Consider the following 21,550-nt stretch of genomic DNA (forward strand, 5'->3'; position numbering starts at 1 on the left):
CCGTCCATATGTTCAGAAGCAAAGACTAGGAGCGTAGGGAGCGGCGGCAGAGGCAGTAGCAGAAGCAGGTAAGTTATGTTTGTGTATGTTCGTGTTATAATGTGTGATTACCACTGTATCTAAGCCTACTACACTGTGCATTCGCTCAAAAAATGGCGGCACACAGTGTAGGAGGTTTGAACATTCGACCCCCTCCTTTCTCCTGGCACCAGCCAGGATAAAGTAGGGGGATTGTGTTTAACTGTTTAACTAAAAAAAAAAAAATCTAGCGACACATTCCCTTTAAGTTTCTATCCATTACTTATAAAATTAACAATTCTATTTGGAAGATTTTATTCTACGAATAGTCAAACAATATATAATTAAGAAATGGCTATGTAAACACACAGTAAATGCATCAACAATAGACACTAGTTACCTGGCGTGAAATTGTTTGGTGAAGAGCCCCATCAAATGTAATTGTTTTCTTAGGCACATAAAGAGGAAGTTTTTCATGCAGATACACACAGAGCATTAACATTGTCACTGGATTTGGATCACAAATGTCTGTGGCCTACATAGAATATAAAATGTAAGTGTATGACAATCAGTAACTGCAAAACCGTATTAAATCCTTTTCAAAGGCTTACATATCCTTCGGTGTGCTTGGTGCAACTTTCAAATTAGTTTTTATTAAAAATTATTTCTCGTTTTTGAGATAAAGCCGTTCTGTATCCTGTATACAGAGCAGCAGTATTGTTCGCTAAATCCTGGACCCGTCAGCTCCGCGAGACTGACGGGTTCAGTGAAAGCGGGTCCTGGGTGTCTGACACGCAGGATCGATCCGTTACCGATCACATCTAAGTTCATAACTTAGATGTGATGTATTACACGTGGATCCTGCATGTCAGAGACACGCAGGACCCGCTGACACTGAACCTGTTAGTCTTGAAGACCTGACGGATTCTGGTCTTAGCGAACGACACAGCTGCTCTGTGTGCATGATACAGAGCAGCTGTATCTCAAAAAGTAAAAATAATTTTTAATAAAAACTAATTTGAAAGTAGCACCAAACACATTGACTGACATTTTATTTAAAAATAAAATCCCTTTCGAAGGTGTACATAGCCTTTAAGCTGCCTAGCCTACTATAGCTATGTATTAAAGTACACACTTCCTGCACTGCCTCCTATATGGTGCGCCAATTGTAAATCAATATTGGAAATCATCTGAAATGTTTATTGTGAAGGGAGAGAACTTGAACAGAGATCTCCTTCTTAGCAATAAAAAGAGGATTCTCTTGATGTGAAATTATTTGGCCATAAACCCCCGTAGAAGTTAATTGAGCATGAAAAATAGGGATCTGGAATATAAATGAATACTATTATACATTGTTATTATTAACGTTTACAACATTATATATCATAACTAATACATATTTCCTGCTGTCTACATAATTAGAATAAATAAGGTACCAAATAGGACTCTCATCTGATCCCATTGGTTATTTTACATTTCCATTAAATATTATTTTCCAATTTTGCAATTGGACTAGCTTATAATGCAAAAAAAAGTATCAATACAATGGAAGGAAAGCCAAATATTTATAAAGCAAATTCATGTATAGATGAGCTATGTTCAGTTTACACTTTTTCCAAAAAAAAGGGGTCAGGATGGTTTCCTTGGTCCTCCATAAATACCTTTGTGCAGCTGCTTTACTTTAGCAATCAGTGTAACCTTGCAAAGCTCAACAAAAAACAACCTTGGAATCTCCCCCATGGAAGACACACTTACAATTCCAACAACAATGAAATGTTGAAATGAATTGGTCTTCATAAGAAAAAATTACCTGTATATCGATGTTAAGATTGACAGGCCGGAATGCATTGACTAGAATCAGGCAATTGTGTAGGCACTGCTCTGGTGTCTCAGGGTTGGTGTACATACTTATGAAGTGAGTGGAAATCTGAAAAAAAAATAAAACAAGATTTTTTTTTTAAAGATAACTTTACAAAGATCAGGACATACTATGTAGACTATAGGAAAATTGATACTCACAAGATATGGACAATATGCTGCCACCTGTGCTGATAGAACAAGCCCATCTAAAAGGTCTTTATCAAAGTTCATTATCCATCTTGTGGGTGGTATGTCACCTAGACAAAAGAAGATGATGTACATGTCATTATAAAACTGTTAAGATTTTACACTAAATTGTTCCTATGCAGTGTTGTCGCTAGCATTTGGCAATTTGCTCATGGCACTATTACTATGTGGGGCTCAAAAGGTGGGTACTATTACTGTGTGGGGGTTGTGCCCCTGATCTTTTAGAACTTTAGCAATGCCTCTGTTGTTATGAATCAAACAAAGTTATTTTAATAGTATGTAAAGTGTAAGTCATGGCCACCCACACACAGTCTGCCAGTGTGGGAGCCGCTCCTTCCAGCCGCCTTCTATTATCCCTTATAGAGGACCCACCATATCATGTCCATATGTCCTAAAAGGGCATAAGGAAAGTGATTGTCCTGAAGGGTAAACTCTTTTAAAACAAACAAAGTACAGCTTTTACCCAGAGGTATTTCTGTATCCTAATGCTCTGCAGTCATGTATATACCTGAGTTCATGCATTAAAGACATATTTACTGCCTCTGGTGCATGCCGGCCAAGCACTTAATCATTCCCTACCTGGACATCTGCAAAACAAAATCTCTTGCTAATTCCTCTGCTGTTTTGCAAAATGAGAATTTCCTATAAAGATATCCCGGAACCTCATAACAACACTGTTTACCAGTCATGTGCTGGAAGCTAGGAGCTCTAGCACAGGGAAAGAGCGGGAACACCCTAATATATAATATGTGGAAATCCAGGGGAGATGTAAAAGTGGCCTCACTCTGGGTGAAAACTGAATTTTTTATCTGTAACTTAATACAAATGTACTATCATGAATCAATGGATCCATGTTATTCTGATACGTAATACGGTGCCCAAAGCCTCCTATGGATTTATACTGTATCACCGTGTGCTTTAAATTTTATATGGAAGTACACAGAGCTGTTTTTTTTCTCACAAAACCTGTGATAAAAAAAATAAATCCTGGCATGCTCCTCCACATGCCATATTACCAATGTATCCTTCCCAAGAAGCATTGCTTATAGGGGAGAATATGGAGGCACACAGAGTCTGTAATACAGACTCATAAATCTGCTATTTACACACTTATTGAATATATCCTCTGGATCGGCTCCAAATGGAGATTATGATATAGATTATGTGATAATTATGTGATAATAAATGTGCCACACAATGCTAAGTCTTATATATTTATTTCATGAACACGGTATAATGTTCTGAAAACATGGGACTGCCACCATTAACCTTTCAATTTCTAATAACTATTGTTGTCTTAAATCTATAAATAAAATAACGTTTCCATAGCTGTATGACTAAACGAATAAGATGACCTCAGAGAACCTTGTGTACGAATGGAGAGCCAATATCTGTATACACAGAAAACAAATTACGGGTGTCTGAGTAGAAAATGGAAGCTGCAGCATGGCCTAAAGCCACTGCCATTCTCATAACCTGCAATATCGGCTTCATTTGCTTCTCATTGATAACGTTGACAAGCAACAATAATAATGCACAAATAAATACATTTCTTAATGTACAATATTTCTATTATAATTGTAGTTCAACATAGGAAATCTTATGTACAGGATAAGGCAGAGGGCATTATCTCCCAACCTCAAGACTCAAAAGGTCAATCTATATAGAGGTCAATCTGTATAACACAGAAATGGTAAAAAAGAAAATCCAATTATAAGGAGAAAGAAGATATAGTAAAAAGATAAAATACAGGTAGAATGAAAAAAAAAATGTGTTCCCTGAGTCATACAAAGTCTGTAAGTTTTGATGGAAAAGACATAAGATTACTACATAGTAAAGTGACATGCTTGTGTTACTACTCCAGTGAACCAGGATATTTGCCCACACCGAAGTTTTAACTATTTTTCACTTTCTCCAAGAAATTTATGACTATAAAAGCATCGTCTTGAAAAGTCAGTGTAGGGTTACTTTTCCCTCAGTGCATATAATAAACTCACCATCTTAAAGTGGTTGTCCAGTTTCAGAAAATTAATGTTATTTTATGTATAATTAAAAGTTATACAATTTTCCAATATACTTTCTGCATTAATATGTCACGGCTTTTAAGATCTTGTTGTTATTCAGATGGAACATTGTTTACTTCCGGTGGATAAAATTCTGACCAGGGTCATGTGATGGACACACAGGTGCTGGGATCGTTAGAAGACACAGCTCCAATACACACACTGTAACAGTAACGAGCTGTGCACCTGTGTGTCCATCACATGAACAGGACAGAATTGTATCCACTGGAAGTAAACAATGAATGTTCCTACTGAATAACAACAGGCAGAGATCTTGAAAACCGTGAGGAATTATTACAGAAAGCTTATTGGAAAGTTGTATAGCTTTTCATTATGCAAAAAATAACATTCATGTCCTGAAACAACCCCTTTAAATATAATCATGCACACATGAATATATTCATGTACATATATATATATATATATATACACACATATACACATATATTCCTACTTCCATCCCACCTGGTGAAACAGGTGGGGAATGAATGTAGCTCTCTCTATTCTATTCTATGGGTTACTGAAATAGACAAGCAATAGGCTGGCAGGCAGACTGGGGTTCAGGTGAGCCTGTTCTGGTGATAGGTCCAGGATCTAGGACTAGGGCGCACATCTATTAACCCCTTGCGTACCTTCGACGTAATAGTACGTCGCTGGCCGCTTATTCCAGCGTACCTTCGACGTACTATTACGGCGCAGGAATAAACTGTCACTATGTGAAATCACATAGTGACAGAACAGCGGCGGCAGCTGTCATTGACAGCTAACCGTCTCTGCTACCGGCCTGGGGACCAATTAGCAGTCCCCAATGCCGGCGATTGCTGTGATTGGTCAGTCTCTGAAGACTGACCAATCACAGCCGTCTGTGACGTTGTCTGCAGGAGAAAGCTCCTGTCACTTTCTCTGATCTCCTCACTTCTGTGAGTTACGTGAGGAGATCAGAGAAAGCGGTGTAAAAAAAAAAAAAAACCTTTTTATTAACCCCTTCCCGAAAATGGGCGTATAGTAACGCCCTGAGGATGAAGCGGGCACAGGAGCTGTGCTCGCTCCATCTTCATCGGATGTCGGCTGTAATATACAGCCGACATCCCACTGCAACTACAGCGATCACTGTCCTCTCCGATCGCTGTAGTTTAACCCCTTAAATGCCGCTGTCAATAGCGACAGCGGCATTTAAGTGATTGATACAGAGGGAGGGGGCTCCCTCTGCACCCCATTGCCCCCCCCCGCAAAAAATCGCGGGGTTCTGATGGTTGCAATGGCAACCAGGAAGCCTAGCAACGGCTTCCTGGTTGCCAGGTACGGGAGCCTATTAGGTCCTGCCCAAGGCAGGAAGGACGTAATAGGCTCAACTGTCAGTTGTAAAGTGACAGTTACAATACACTGCACTACATCAGTACATACAGAAGTAGTGCAGTGTATTGTACAGGGGATCAGAAGATCAGATCTTCCAGTCTCCTAGTATGTGTAAAATAAAAAGTGAAAAAAAAGTAAAAAAAAAAGTTTTAGATAAATAAATACAAGTTTTACGTAATAAAAACAATAATCGCCTTGTTTCCCTGATCAAGCCCTTTATAATTAGAAAAAAAATGAAAAAAAGACAAAAACTAGACATAATAGGTATTGCCGCGTTCGTATCGGCCTGACCTAAAAAAATATCATATTATTTATCCCGCACGGTGAACACCGTAAAAAAAATACCATAAAAAACAATGGCAGAATTTCCTTTTTTGGTCACGTTGTTTCCAAAAAAATGGAATAAAAAGTGATCAAAAAGTCGCGCGTAGCCAAACATGGTACCAATAAAAACGACAGTGTGTCACGCAAAAAATGTATGTACTCCGCACAGATTACATATGCCCCCACATTATAAACTGAAACACCAGTAAAACACTAAACAAAACTACTACCAAGCAAAATCTGCGCTCCAAAAGCCAAATGGCGCTCCTTCTGGGCCTGGCAGTGTGCCCAAACAGCGGTTTATGACCACATATGGGGTATTACCGTACTCTGGAGAACCGCTTAACAATTTATGGGGCGTATGTCTCCAGTGGTACAAGCTGGGCCCAACGCATTGGGCACTGAAATAGCATATATGTGGAAAATGTCAATTTTCAATCTGCAACATCCACTGTGCACTAATTTCTGCAAAACCTTTGGGGGTCAAAATGCTCACTACACTTCTAGATGAGTTCCTTGAGGGGTGTAGTTTCCTAAATGGGGTCACTTCTCGGGAGTTTTCACTGTACTGGTACCTCAGCGCAATGCAACATGGCACCAAAAACCAATTTTGTAAAATCTCCACTCCAAAAACGAAATTGCACTTTTTCCGTTTAGACCCTTGCCGTATGTCCAAATAGCCGTTTACAACCACATATGGGGTATTTCCGTAATCAGGAGAAATTGTGTAACACATTTTGGGGTGTCTTTTCTCCTGTATTCCTTGTGGAAATGAAAAATTCTGAGCTAAAGCTACAGGTTATTGGAAAAAAAAAAAATTCATTTTCACGGACCAATTCTAATAAAATCTATAAAACACCTGAAGGCTCAAAATGCTCACTACACCTCTAATTTAATTCTTTCAGGGGTATAGTCTCCAAATTGGGATCACATCTGGGTAATTTCTACTGTACTGGTACTTCAGGGACTCTGCAAATGCGACATGGCCCCCAGAAACCAATTCAGCAAAATCTGAGCTGCAAAATCCAAATGGTGCTCCGTCCCTTCTGAGCCCTGCCATGGGTCCAAACAGCAGTTTATTACCACATAATGGGGTATTTCCGTAATCAGGAGAAATTGCTTTACAAATGTTGAGGTGCTTTTTCTCCTTTATTCCTTATAAAAATTAGAAAATTCTGTGTTTTTTCCAAAAAAAAGTCTCTTTTCATCTTCACAGACTAATTCCAATAAATTCAGCAAAAAACCTGTGGGGTCAAAATGATAACTATACCACTAGAAAAATTCCTTGAGGGGTATAGTTTCCAAAATGGGGTCACTTTTGGGGGGATTCCACTGTTTAGGTCCCTCCAGGGCGTTGCAAACGTGACACGGCACTGAAAACCATTCCAGTAAAATCAGAGCTCCAAAATCCAAATGGCGCTCCTTCCCTTCTGAGCCCTGCTGTGGGTCCAAACAGCAGTTTATTACCACATATGGGGTATTTCCGTAATCGTGAGAAATTGCTTTACAAATGTTGGGGTGCTTTCTCTCCTTTATTTCTTGCAAAAATTAGAAATTTTTACGTTTTTCCAGAAAAAAAGTAGATTTTCATTTTCACAGACTAACTCCAGAAAATATAGCAAAATACCTGTGGGGTCAAAATGCTAACTATACCCCTAGATAATTTCCCTGAGGGGTGTAGTTTAAAAAATGGGGGTCACTTTTGGGGGTTTCCACTGTTTTGGCACCACAAGACCTCTTCAAACCTGACATGGTGCCTAAAATATATTCTGAAAAAAGGAGGCCCCAAAATCCAAGAGGTGCTCCTTTGCTTCTGAGGCCTGTGTTTCAGTCCATTATCACACTAGGGCCACATGTGGGACATTTCTAAAAACTGCAGAATCTGGGCAATAAATATTGAGTTGCGTTTCTCAGGTAAAACCTTCTGTGGTACAGAAGAAAATGTATTACATATGAATGTTGTAAAAAAAAATGAAATTTGAAAATTTCAGCTCTACTTTCCTTCAATTCCTGTAAAACGCCTAAAGAGTTGAAACACTTTCTGAATGCTGTTTTGGATACTTTGAGGGGTGCAGTTTTAAAAATGGGGTGTTTTATGGGGGTTTCTAATATATAGGGCACTCAAAACCACTTCAGAACTGAACTCGTCCCTGAAAAAATCGCTTTTTGAAATTTTCTTAAAAATATGAGAAATTACTGCTAAAGTTCTAAGCCTTGTGAGGTCATAGAAAAATAAAAGGATGTTCAAAAAACGATGCAAACATAAAGTAGACATATGGGAGATGTTAATTGGTAACTATTTTGTGTGGTATTACCATCTGTTTTACAAGCAGATGCATTTAAAATTGGAAAAATCATAATTTCTTCATATTTTCGCTAAATGTTGGTGTTTTTCACAAATAAGCAATGAATTTATCGACCAAATTTTTGCACTAAACTAAAGTACAATATGTCACGAGAAAACAATCTCAGAATCAATTGGATAGGTAAAAGCATTCCGGAGTTATTACCACATAAAGTGATACATGTCAGATTTGAAAAAATGGGTCTGGTCCTCAAGGCCAAAATGAGCTGGGTACTCAAGGGGTTAAACATTTATGGCATATTTTTTGGATATACCATAAATGTCCGAGTTGGGAATACCCCTTCAACTTGACCATCTGGTGATAAAAAAAAACAACAACATAGAAATGATGGCTAGCACTTGCTATGTATATAGAAATAGGAAATATACTGTATGTACCACTGGGCACTAAATATATTGAAGATGTAGTAGGGCTGAATTTGTAATTCAACTCTTTCATTTGTTTACAGTAATAAGTCACTACCTGCAGTTCTATGAAAAATCACACTCTATACAGCACTGGCAAACTCAGCTCTGCTTTACCTGTATAGTGTGTAAACACCAAGAAATGGATAACAATACAACAAGGACCTAGAATTAGTTAATGTATTTGTCACTGAACATAAGTACACCCTACAGCCTAAAAACCACGGAATGGGCACTCTGGACATCGCACTAAAACCCAGTTGTCTCTGCATGTTTTTTGTATTAAGGCCTCAAGCACACTTCAGTGAAATGCTTCAGGGTGCTATCTATTTTTTTTTAAAGGATAGCACACTGACACATTCATTTCCATGGGGCCATGAACACTTCCGTTTTTTTTGGCGGAACCATGTGGCCGCTCTGCAAAAAAATAGAACAGGTTCTAATCCTGTCCGTTTTTGCAGATCAGTCTCGGCCATTCTATTCATTGGTCCATCCAAAACGACGAACCATACACGGAAGCCGTCCGTGTTTTGCGGATCCATGATTTCAACCGTATAAATGGCCACGGATGAGTGCTGGAGGCCTAAGGCCTCATGCACACGAACATGTTTTTGCGTCTGCAATTCATCTGCAAAAATGCAGATGAATTGCGCACCCATTAATTTCTATGGGCCCATACACACGCCCGTGGTTTCCACAGTCTGTGAATTGGCAAGCAGTCCGGACCGCAAAAAAATAGGACAAGTCATTATACGGTCTGGATTTGCGGTCCGGGCTCTTTGAAATCTATGTGTACATGGTCCGTGAATTGTGGACTGCCCGCGGATGACACTCCGTGGCCGTCCGTACCGTAATCACGGGCATGAGGCCTCACTCTTATAATATGATTTGAAGAGCAACATTACGTATATCAGGAAGGATGATCCTTGTGCCTGTAGATCAGTCTGAACAGCATAGTAGGCACATACAAATCTGAACTGATTTGCATTCAATTGTTAAGTAGTCCGTTTTGCTATGGTCATGGTAATTTTCTCTGTTTCTTACATTATCCCTGGAAGCTTACATTCACCTGTCATGTACTCGATTGTGTATCCCCATGAGTAATATGCAGTGGAAAAGGCAGAATTTTTTAAGTAATTAGTCATTAATAAAGCTGTCATTATTGTTGCTCATGGGTTTTAGTATTAATTATTAGTAATTAGGGATCAGTTATGCAAATGACATGGAACCATGAAACAAAAATCTGAGCTAAAATAAAGAAATCCTGAGTATTTCAACAGTTATTCAGACTAAAAAAGCATCTTTATGATGGTGGTCTAGGAGGAACCGTAGGACGTTCGAATATTGTGGTCATAATACGGATGCTAAAATACTGCCGCATCATGGCCATTAACCTCTACAATATACTCTATGAATTAGGAGATTGATAATAAAATCTATGGCATTTTTACAATGTTTATTTGGTATGTAACATTTGTTTATTAGCAAACCTTAGCTTCTATGGCGTGCCTAAAATGTGTAAACAGCTTGAAAACCCATCAGCAATGGTAATTTTTTTGGTTTCAGTTTGCCTCCGTTCTGCTAGTTTTCCATTTTTTCACGGAAACAATAGCGCAGCACACTACGCTACTACACCAAGGGCCATGCAATAGAAGCAGACTAGCTGCTATTCAATGTGTGGATAAGAAGACCAAAGTTCATATTGGCTCAATACATTTTCCCCATGGATAGTGTCAATCTCCCTTTACAAGTACCACAACAAAGTATGAGGGAACACCACAGTGTTTACTAGTAAAAAGGATAGGAAGGGAGTATGCAAGCGGTTAACCCCACGTCCAGGAATGATATGGTAGTGTGAACTAGCACCAGGAGGCCCTTATTTTGATTTATTCCTATGGGACCCCTTTTCTCCATTTACTTCCCATATGCTAACACTACAGAGGAATTCTTTCTTTCAAAAATCTTTTTATTAATTTTCATAACAATAAACAATGTACATCATACAAAGCATGTAGTGCAAATAACAGAGCAAAAAACATCTCTATATAAAAGAGAATCCAAGGAAAGAAGGCATAAATCTATGATATTATATGCATTTATCATCAAATTTAATAGCTTACAGCTTTAAACCAAGACCACATCGCCATAAGCGATATTACACTACATGGACCGTACAACACCTTCGAACAAAAAGCAAATAGAAAATAGAGAGGAGATCTTCTCTCCAAGGAAACAAATAAACTCGAACTAGGAGGGAGGGGAAGGGAGGGGGGTAGCGGTTGGAGAAGGGGGATTATCATGTGGAACAATTCTCTATGTATTCATGTACCAGGATTTGTGGACCAATAGAAATGGACATCCTAAATGTGAAAAACTTACTTAACTGTCTCTATAGTAAGATTATATAATTGTTGTTTATTTTCTTGCCAACTTTTCCATATTTGAATAAAAGAGTCACTAAGCATTCTAAGTTCCCAATGTGAAAGTTCTTCCAATCTTGCTATCTGATCTACTTTTTGTAACCAGTGCCTAACTGTTGGAGTTTCTGTTGATTTCCACTTGATTGGTATAAGTAGACGTGCTGCTGCTATTAAGATAAGCAGTAATGTAAGTGATTTCTTAGGGATGTTAGTGGGTACTAATGCTAGGAGGGCCACCTCGGGAGAAACCGGTATGCTCGTCTGGCATATTTTATTGATATGTTGAAAAATCTGATGCCAAAAAGGCAAACGTTTCGGGCATTCCCACCAAATATGCAAGAAAGATCCAACCTCTTTACCACACCTCCAGCAAACATCTGAAGAAGTGCTATACATTTGTTTTAACTGGTTGCCGACACAGGACGAGTATGCTCGTCCTGAGCGGCGAGCACTTCGCGCATTAGGACGAGCATACTCGTCCTGTGTGACAGCCGTCCCTGCGCGCGTCTGTGCGCGCGATCGAGAGCGGGGCAACGGCTGTAATACACAGCCACGGCCCCGCTCTGACAGCGGAGAGGAGAGAAACATCTTCTCTCCGCTGTTAACCCTTTGAACGCCGCGATGACAGCTGATCGCGGCGTTCAAGGAGAGGGGACTGCACATTGATCGCGTCACAGAAAATAACTGTGACGCGATCAAAGCCAACAACTCGTATGGCCAGACAGCCCAGGGTCCAGTGAAGGACTCCAGGGCTGTCTGAACATATTTCCTGTTGTTAGGGCATACTGAGGTATGCCCTAACAACTGCCTGTGTACAATCAGTAACAGGCTAATGTACTGGCATATAGATCTATGCCAGTACATTGCAGTTACAAAATAAAAATCAAAATGATAAATCCCTTTATGGGATTAAAAAAAAAAGTTAAATGAATGTAAAAAAAAATAATGGTAAATAAATAAATAAAAAGTAAATAAAATACACAGAAACACACATTTTTTTATAATAAATAAACTTTTTAAAATATAAGTCCCAAAACATGAAATAATATAGACATATTTGGTATCGCCACGACCATAACAACCTGTACAACAAATGTATACCATTATTTATTAAGATCGGTGTATGGTGTAAAAAAAAAAAAATTAAAACTGCTGCAGAACTGCTTTTTTTCTGCATTTTAATCTAATTACAAATTTCTAGAAATTAAACGATAATGTATTTGTAACAAAAAATGGTACGGACATAAAGTACAACTCGTCCTGCAAAAAACAAAGTCTCATACAACTACGTCGTACAAAAAATAAAAGCGTTATGAGCGTCGGGATGCAAAGAGGGAAATGTAAAAAAAATTGCTCTGTCCTCAAGGCTAAAATTGGCCGTGTCCTTAAGGGGTTAACCTAACCGGTGTTAAATACCATCTAGAGATTATCTTGTACGCATTTTCCTGAATTTTAATACATCTAGATGTAAATTTAGGAGTCCTAAATATCTTCACAATATCTGCTGAAGAGAATTTGGTATTTAGATCTCTTTCCCACTCTCTTATGAAATATGGCACAACTTCACCCTCCAACCCAGCTATACGTTTACTAAGGTGTGATAATAATTTTGTAGGTGTTCTGGATTGCGACCAAAGTTCTTCGAACCACGATAGTGGTCTATATATTCCAGTAGCTGGAAGGCAGGGACATACCAATTTGAAAATAAGACTATATTGGCAAGCATTTAGTGGCTGACAAGACAATTTCTCCCTAGCCTGCTCCAATAACAGTAAAGTACCATCCAAGTCCAATAATTCCCACGGGGAAAGAGTGTTATGTCTAATAGGTAGAGGTAGAGTGTTGTAACCTGGGTGAGAATTTGCGATACAGTCTCGCAACTGAGTAAGTGGGGGGGGATCTAATCTGTGAATCCTGCCATATTGACATTGTTGTCTGTGGAAAATCTCTATAGCCCAAAGTCGAGGATCGGTGCACATCATTTTCTAATAACAATTGTCGTAATGGTCTCTGCATTAAGTGTTCTTCTATATCAAGCCAAGATTTATGTGGTGGGTTGCAAAACCAATCCACTATTCTCCCAATATGTACTGCTTTATAATATTTGGATAAAGAGGGAAATCCAATTCCTCCCTTTTCGACTGGTAATTGCAATATCTTGTATGAGATTCTTGGTCTGGAACCATCCCAAATATAGTCTGAGCATATCCTACGATATTGGTTAAAAAAGGTCTTTGGTAAAGAAATGAGTAGTGCTTGTAACAAATACGTGACTTTTGGTGATATCAAAGAGTTCAACATATTTGTTCTGCCTATCCAAGAAAGAAATGCTGGAGACCAGGTACTTAAGATGAGGGGATAGTAGACAATAGTTTCTTATAATTTAAAGTATAACAACCATAAGAAACTATTGTACTGCATCGTGTCGGACGAGCGAGGACACACCGGCACCAGGCGACAGAGGCTACATCGACTTACCTGCAAACGCCGATGCTGCTGCAGAATCAACTGTAGCCTCTGTCGCCTGGTGCCGATGTGTCCTCGCTCGTCCGACACGATGCAGGACCTGGGGCAGGAAGTGACGTCACAGTGTGATCTCTCGAGAACACGCTGTGTGTCTGTGCACTGCCAGAAGCTGGGTGTTAACGAAGAGAAGTGGATGATGCTGATTCGTCAGCATCATACACTTCTATTCACAATGCCCAGCTAGTAAAACAAGTAAAAACGCCCAGATGTACACACACAATACACGCCCACTTGGACTTAACTTTAAACACGCCCAGTTGTACTTAAGAAAGGCTCATTTGCATAAATATAAAAATGCTCATAACTTGGCCAAAAATGCTCGTTTTTGGAAAAAAAACGTTGCTGTAATCTACATTGCAGCGCCGATCTGCTGCAATACGAGATAGGGGTTTGAAAATCTGGTGACAGAGCCTCTTTAATGTAAGCTTTAGGCGATGAGTACATAGAAAAGATCGCGAAGATAAACTTAGAAGGGAATTTAAATTTCTGTAGGACTTTAACCAAGAAAGGCCAAGCAACTCTATCAAACGCCTTCTCAGCGTCCGTACCGAGTAATAGCAGTGGGGAGTGAATTTTTTTTGCATACGCAATAGAATTAAGTATTTTATAAGTATTATCTTTCCCTTCTCTTCCAGGTATAAAACCTGTCTGATCAGGGTGGACAATTTGAGGGAGTATTACTTTAAGTCGGGATTCTAAAATTTTAGCGCATAACTTTAAGTCTATATTCAATAGAGAGATAGGCCGATAATTTGCAGAATTAGACGGGTCTTTACCAGGTTTGTGTATCAGCGCTATGTGTGCTTCTAGAGTTTGAGAAGTAAAGGGGGATCCCTCTAACGTTGAATTAAACAAATGTAACATATGTGGAGCTAAAACCTCTATAAAGCTAGGATAATAATAAAGAGGTAGGCCGTCTGGACCTGGGGCTTTTCCTTTAGGTGTAAATTTCAGAATTGTTTGCAGTTCCTCAAGTGTGATGGGAGCGCATAATTGGGAGGCGTAAGCCTGTGATAGAGTTGGAAGCTCAATGGCGGCTAAGAAAGAATCTGTAGCCAATGACTTTTCCATTTTAGTATCCACACTGTCATTCGAGTTAATATTATACAATTCCGAATAATATGTCCGGAACAACTTTGCAATCTGTCCTGATTCTGTGGCATCTACATTAGCATCTGATTTAATAGATAATATCCTATTTTTTAGCATTCTTTGTTGAATTTTGGCTACCATAAATTTAGTCGGTTTATTACCATGTGCAAAAAATGTTTGTTTGGCTGATAGGTACGCTTTCGCTGAATAAGAGTTAAGGCGGTTTCTGAGTTTTTTTCTTAATATTGTCAAATGTGCTAATTGGACATCACAAAGGGGTTTTTTATGCAATGATTCTAATTGTCTAATTTTTTCTGATAGTTCTTTTGTTTTTGTTTGCCTAATTCTATTTGCATAGGAGCCAGAGGAAATAAGTTCACCTCTAATTACCGCTTTATGAGATTCCCATAGTACATGTGGAGAGATATCTGGGGACATGTTGGGTTTGAAAAATTCAGTTAGTTTATTTTTAATTCTCTTTTTGATATGTGGAGTGTCAAGCAACATCTCGTTCAATCGCCAAATGAACGCTTTACGTATAGGTAACGGAGTGACAAAAGTGAGAAAGACCGGAGAATGGTCTGAATGTATCATTGATCCTATAGAGACTTCCGTACAGTTCTTTAAATGCTGAGAAGTAATCATTATATAGTCTAAACTATTATATGAGCCGTGTGGTGCAGAATAATGCGTATAGTCTTTATCGTTCGGGTGAAAAAAGTGCCACATATCTGATAAGGACAGTTTATGTATGGATTTTTTTACCTCCGCCAATTTTCTGTATGACACTGCAGTTCGACCGGTAGAAGTGTCCAAAGCCGGTTCGAGTGATATATTGAAGTCTTCCAGACACCACCACCAATCCCTCACTAAAGTCATTAAATCTATCAAGGGTTTTTATCAGCCAATCTGTTTGTGCAGTGTTAGGAGCATAAAGGTTACAAAAGCAATATATTTGGTTGTCAATTTTACCCTTTAAGAACACATATCTGCCGTCTGGATCTGATTCTGAGTCAATTATAGTAATATTTAGGTGTTTATGTAACCCTATACTGACACCCATACTAGCAGCAGAAGGGGATGAACTGTGCACCCACGTGGTATAGTGTGAATGCGTTAAATTTAGGATATGGTTATGTTTGAAATGGGTTTCTTGTAAGAAACAGAACACTACAAAGGAATTCTAAGATTATGCTCACCTTTTTTACAATTTCTCCATGCCACTTTTCTCATCTTTTCATAATGGACATTAAGCCAAGTAAGAAGAATTCTCTCTGATGTTGAATATATGTTGCTCGATAACGGCTCTGAACTGATTTTTGGCATGCAATCTATCACATTGTCATGATCATTCTTTCTATGTGCAGTGCGTGAAAGAATGAACACCTGGAGAAAAAAAAATATTCTAAAATAATTCAATAAACAGAACAATGCTTATGAACAATTTAAAAACTACTAAACTAAAGCAAAAAAATGTTTGAAGAGGCTCTGTCACCAGATTATTAGTGCCCTATCTCCTACATAATCTGATCGGCGCTGTAATGTAGATAACAGTGGTTTTTATTTTGAAAAACGATTATTTTTGAGCAAGTTATGAGCAATTTTTGATTTATGCTAATTAGTTTCTTAATGACCAACTGGGTGTGTTTTTACTTTTTACCAACTGGGCGTTGTACAGAGGAGTGTATGACACTGACCAATCAGTGACCAATCAGCGTCATAGACTTCTCATTGTTCCAGCGTGATTGTGCAGTGAAAGAAGCTGGGGTGGAACAATGAGAAGTGTATGACACTGATTGGTCACTGATTGGTCACTGATTGGTCAGCGTCATACACTTCTCTTCACAATGCCCAGTTGGTCAAAAGTAAAAACACGCCCAGTTATCTATTAAGAAACTAACTAGCATAAATCTAAAATTGCTCATACCTTGCTCAAAAATGATAGTTTTTCAAAATAAAAACCACTGCTCTTACTCTACATTACAGCGCCGATCAGATTATGTAGGAGATAGGGCACTTATAATCTTATTCATTAAAAATTATTCATCAGAACAAAACTAATATTTTAATAACCGTGGTTCTGCATTTATTGTGTATTTGTTTATTTTTTGATGCTCACACAACGCCAACATATTCTGCATCACTGTACATAAAATGTATCTACTCACATCTGTCCTCAGGCCACATGCACACGACCGTAGATTTCGTCCGTAATTGCGGACCGTAATTACGGTTCGCAATTACGGATGCATTCAGTTTTATTGTCCACGAACACATTCCCGTATATTTACGGAAAAAAGTCCGGGCCGTAGAAACCTCTTGTAAAAAATAGGACATACCCTATTTTTGTATTTTACGGACCGTGCTTCCATCCTTTAAAATGGGAGCACGGTCCGCAAATGCGTATGACTGTCCGCAGCTGGACGTGCCCCTAATCACGGAGCGTAGTGCCACACAGCCTAGAAGGGGGACTTTGTGCACTAACTACGAGGGGGGCTGTGTGGCACTACCTACAGGGGGCTGTGTGGCACTACCTACAGGGGGCATTGTGGCACTATCTACAGTGGGTACTAAATATATGGGGGCACAAACTGACGGCCTAACTTCTATATGGGTGGGACAAACTGCCATTTTACTGCCACTGTGAGTTCCCCCGCAAAGGGGCCCACTAAGTCTGTCGCCCAAGGACCCACGGGGGGGGGGGGGGGCTTTTCTAAATCTTAGCTTAATGCTTTTGTATCTGGCAGCTACAATAGTTTACTATTATGTTCGACTTGCTGATTTGTACGACTAACTACCTGGTCTAGTTCCCATCTAGCCGTAACTACACTCAGTAGAGTCAGTGCTTATACTTACCTGTCAGAACGCATTGTAATTTTAAATTATATGTGGTATATCCCTTTCTTATTTTTGGTTGTTTAATAAAGATATTATGGATTACTCTAAAAACTTTGGTGTAGTTGGGGAAAAAAAAGGCCTTTTTTGCCTTTGGCAATTTGTTGTTGAAATTGAAGTGTTTTGCCCGCCAACTACTAGTGTCCTTTATCTTTTTAGGAAATAATGATAGGCTCTGTATAGCACTGTGGATAATGTAGGTGCCATATAAGCAACAAGAAATAAATAAGTATATGAAATAACATACCAAATATTATCCCCTTACAAACAAAATCCATATTTAATACATTTTTATTTTTTAGTCATGGCATTTTATTTCATTTTATATATAAAAATGTTTAGCCCATAGAAATTTTGATTACTTATACTACGAAATACATATATTAGCCTGTGTATGACTAAATACACAGACAGTTGTTGAAGTACGCATTAGTAAGCACTAAGAACAGGAAATATAAGCAGACAACCCTGGGTTCTCTAATGGGCCTTGGATAGTCTGCCCACCGATGTTAACAAAGCGGGCTCCCCCTCTGTTTATTTTCTCTTATGTATACCTTGATCAGTATTGATTGCAATTTACAAGGGATTTAATGGCAGAGATCAGGAGATTGTAAAGTAGATAGAATATCACTAAGCGAGACTAAATTCCCACTGATGTACAATGTACTATTAGAACGCAACATGAGACATCTTACTAACGTTAACATAGTTAGAGGATAAATAGAGGGATTTTCTTTACTAACAACTTGAAAATTGCCATGTCACAGAATGTGTTGGAAAGCCTTAGCTTAACACTGGATTTGCTTATTTTGGATTTGCTCCTGTTCATCAGTTTGACAGCAGATAATCCTTTACAGAGAAATGCATGAAACTGTGAGGCTGTAAACGCTGAAGATAAATGACAGAGCACCCTCTCTAGATTCCCAAAACACAAGGCTTATCATAATGACAAGCAGGACAGCAGCTTGTAATAAATCGGTCAGAAATTTTTCCCATGATTTCAGATTTAGGCACTATGGCATGGGCATAACTATGTGTACAACATTACTGTTTTATTCTACACCAGAGTCGGTTCCAAGTTTGTGTGAGCTTTTGGGCGGCACAGACCTATTGGGGAACTCACAGCGGCAGTAAAACGACAGTTCGTGCCCCCATATATAAGTTAGGCCCTGTTTTGGCCCCCATATAGAAGTCAGGCCCCAAGTTTGTGCCCTCATATAAAAGTTAGGACCCCAGTTTGTGCCCCATATATGCAGTGCCATCTGTAGATAATGCTGCAGTACCCTTTGTAGATAGTGACACAGTGCCCTCTGTAGATAGTGCCACAGTGTCCTCTGTAGATAATGCCAGTGTCCTCTGTAGATAGCGCCACAGTGCACTCTGTAGACAGTGCCACAGTGCCCTCTGTATACAGTGCCACACACAACCCCTGTAAATAATACCACAGTGCCCCATGTAGATAATGCCACTGTGCCACCTGTAGATAGTGCCACACAGCCCCCTGTAGGTAGTGCCACACAACCACCTGTAGATAGTGCTACACAACCCCCTGTAGATAGTGCCACACACACACCCTTGTAGAAAGTGCCACACACACCCCCTTGTAGATAGTGCCACACACACCCCCTTGTAGATAGTGCCACACACCCACCCTTTTGGATAGTACCACACACCCCGTTGTAGATAGTGCCACCCCCCATGTAGATAGCGCTACTCCCCACACCACCCAATAGATAGTGCCAATGGGGCTCCCTCTAGGAGTGGAATCTCCAGCCAGCTCATTGTTGACACTCTATCCGGGGATTCCGCTCCAGGAGGAGCCCATGACATCACTGTCCATATATGTCGGCAACGCTCTGGGTGGATTCCGCTTCTAGACAGGGGCTACCTCTAGCAGCGGAATCCCACGTAAAAGCATCGCCAATGCTCTGACCGGGGATTCCGCTCCTGGAGGAGCCATGATGGGCCCACTGGTGGGCCCACTCAAGGGTAGTGGACCCCCGAAACTTGCCCAGGTTCGCCAGGTGCTGACACCGGTCCTGTTCTTTACCATAGTAGTACTGTTTACTATTGAAGTACTACTATATGGCCGTTATGACACAGGCATGATACGGGTGTTTTTTGTCATCAGAACCGGAGTTAGAGCAGAATTGGCATCTAAGGTGCTCTAACTCCGATTCTGATAAACCGTGAGGTGTCGCGTCCATAAAACAGACACAAAAAAAGCACCCCTATTAACATCGACTGAAAGGGTGAGTTCAAACATGGGAGGTGTGACACAGATTTCCAGTGAGGTTTACGCACCAAAAATCTGTGATAGTAGCATAAATACTGCAGATTTTGCGCAACAGATTTATATAATCCTATGCAGAATATATGCAGCATAATACAGTAGCAGCAGAGCAGAGGAGATTTGAACAAAACGTACCCACACCCTGCGTAAATGATAAGCGGAAAAAACACTCAGAAATTGACCTGCGGTACGTTTTTTTTAATCCGCAGAATGTTGATTGTAATTGTGTAATTACTGCTTTTTTGTTGCAGTTTTTCCCCACTGAATTCAATGGGAGGTAAAACCCACAAAAAATAGAAGACGTAGTGATTTTTGCGGCAGAACAGCTGCAATTCTGCCGCAAAAATTGCAAATCAGACAAAAACGTTCTTAGGCCTCATGCACACGACCGTATTTTTTCCCACCCGTAAATACTGGCGTAAATACGGGTCCGGTGTCACACGTATTCCACCCGTTTTGCACCAGTATTTACGAACCCGTGCCCGTAAATATGGGTCCGGTGTCACCCGTATTCCACCCGTATTTACGGGCACGTTTTTGGCGGCAAAATAGCGCTGCACTAATCGGCAGCCCCTTCTCTCTATCAGTGCAGGATAGAGAGAAGGGACAGCCTTTTCTGTAATAAAAGTTAAAGAAATTCATACTTACCCGGCCGTTGTCTTGGTGACGCGTCCCTCTCTTCACATCCAGCCCGACATCCCTGGATGACGCGGCAGTCCATGTGACCGCTGCAGCCTGTGATTGACCTGTGATTGGCTGCAGCGGTCACATGGCCTGAAATGTCATCCAGGATGTCGAGAGGGACGCATCACCAAGGCAACGGGCGGGAGACCGGACTGGAGGAAGCAGGAAGTTGTCGGTAAGTATGAAAGTCTTTTATTTTTATTTTTTACAGGTTTATTCTGATCGGTAGTCACTGTCCAGGGTGCTGAAAGAGTTACTGCCGATCAGTTAACTCTTTCAGCTCCCTGGACAGTGACTATTTACTGACGTCGCTTAGCAACGCTGCCGTAATGACGGGTGCACACATGTAGCCACCCGTCATTACGAGAGCTCCATAGACTTCTATGGACTGTCCGTGCCGTTATTACGGCCTGAAATAGGACATGTTCTATCTTTTTCAACGGCACGGGCACCTTCCCGTGAGAAAACGGGAAGGCACCCGTCGCCAATAGAAGTCTATGAGCCCGTTATTACGGGTCGTGATTACGACCCGTAATAACGGGAGTTTTTACGGTCGTGTGCATGAGGCCTTATACTTGCTTACATTCTGTGTTTCTTCATCCAGGCAGGCCCCCTGGGATGACGCTTCATCCCATGTGACCACTGCAGCCAATCACAGTAGCAGCAAAGTGGATGAGAATTTAACAAATCTCATCCACACGTTGTACAAAAAATCCGCCACAAAATTTTTTCAGAAATTGACTTGAGGTGCGGTTTTTTAATCTGCAGCATTTCAATTTATGCTTTGGAATCGCTGCTTTTCTGTTGCGCGCAAAAAGTCGCAACTCAGAAAAAAAAAAAGCTTTAGATTTAACCATAGTCATGATGAGGCATCCCTCTGACATCCTGCAGCCCGGCCTTTTGGGGTGACATTTCATACCATGTGACTGCTCCAGTCAATCACAGACTGCAGTGGTCACATGGGATGTCGCCACAGGAGGCCGCAGGATGTCGGAGGGACGCGTCACCATGACTACCGGTAAGTATAAACTTTTGTGTTTTA

General features: G+C 40.1%; 1 protein-coding gene across 2 annotated transcripts in view; it reads right to left on the reverse strand.

Annotated features, from left to right (window-relative positions):
* Positions 1-21,550, reverse strand: part of CFAP47 (cilia and flagella associated protein 47) — a 546,843-nt gene that overhangs the window by 338,557 nt on the left and 186,736 nt on the right. For both annotated transcript variants that reach the window (XM_075852746.1, XM_075852745.1), the window contains 4 exons: positions 15,836-16,022; positions 2,038-2,135; positions 1,829-1,945; positions 419-553 (listed from right to left, as the gene is read on the reverse strand). In XM_075852746.1, the coding sequence (XP_075708861.1) occupies positions 419-553; positions 1,829-1,945; positions 2,038-2,135; positions 15,836-16,022 (537 nt within the window). The remainder of the gene's footprint in view (positions 1-418; positions 554-1,828; positions 1,946-2,037; positions 2,136-15,835; positions 16,023-21,550) is intronic.

Source organism: Rhinoderma darwinii, chromosome 2, assembly GCF_050947455.1.
Source record: "Rhinoderma darwinii isolate aRhiDar2 chromosome 2, aRhiDar2.hap1, whole genome shotgun sequence".
NCBI classification, from domain to species: domain Eukaryota; kingdom Metazoa; phylum Chordata; class Amphibia; order Anura; family Rhinodermatidae; genus Rhinoderma; species Rhinoderma darwinii.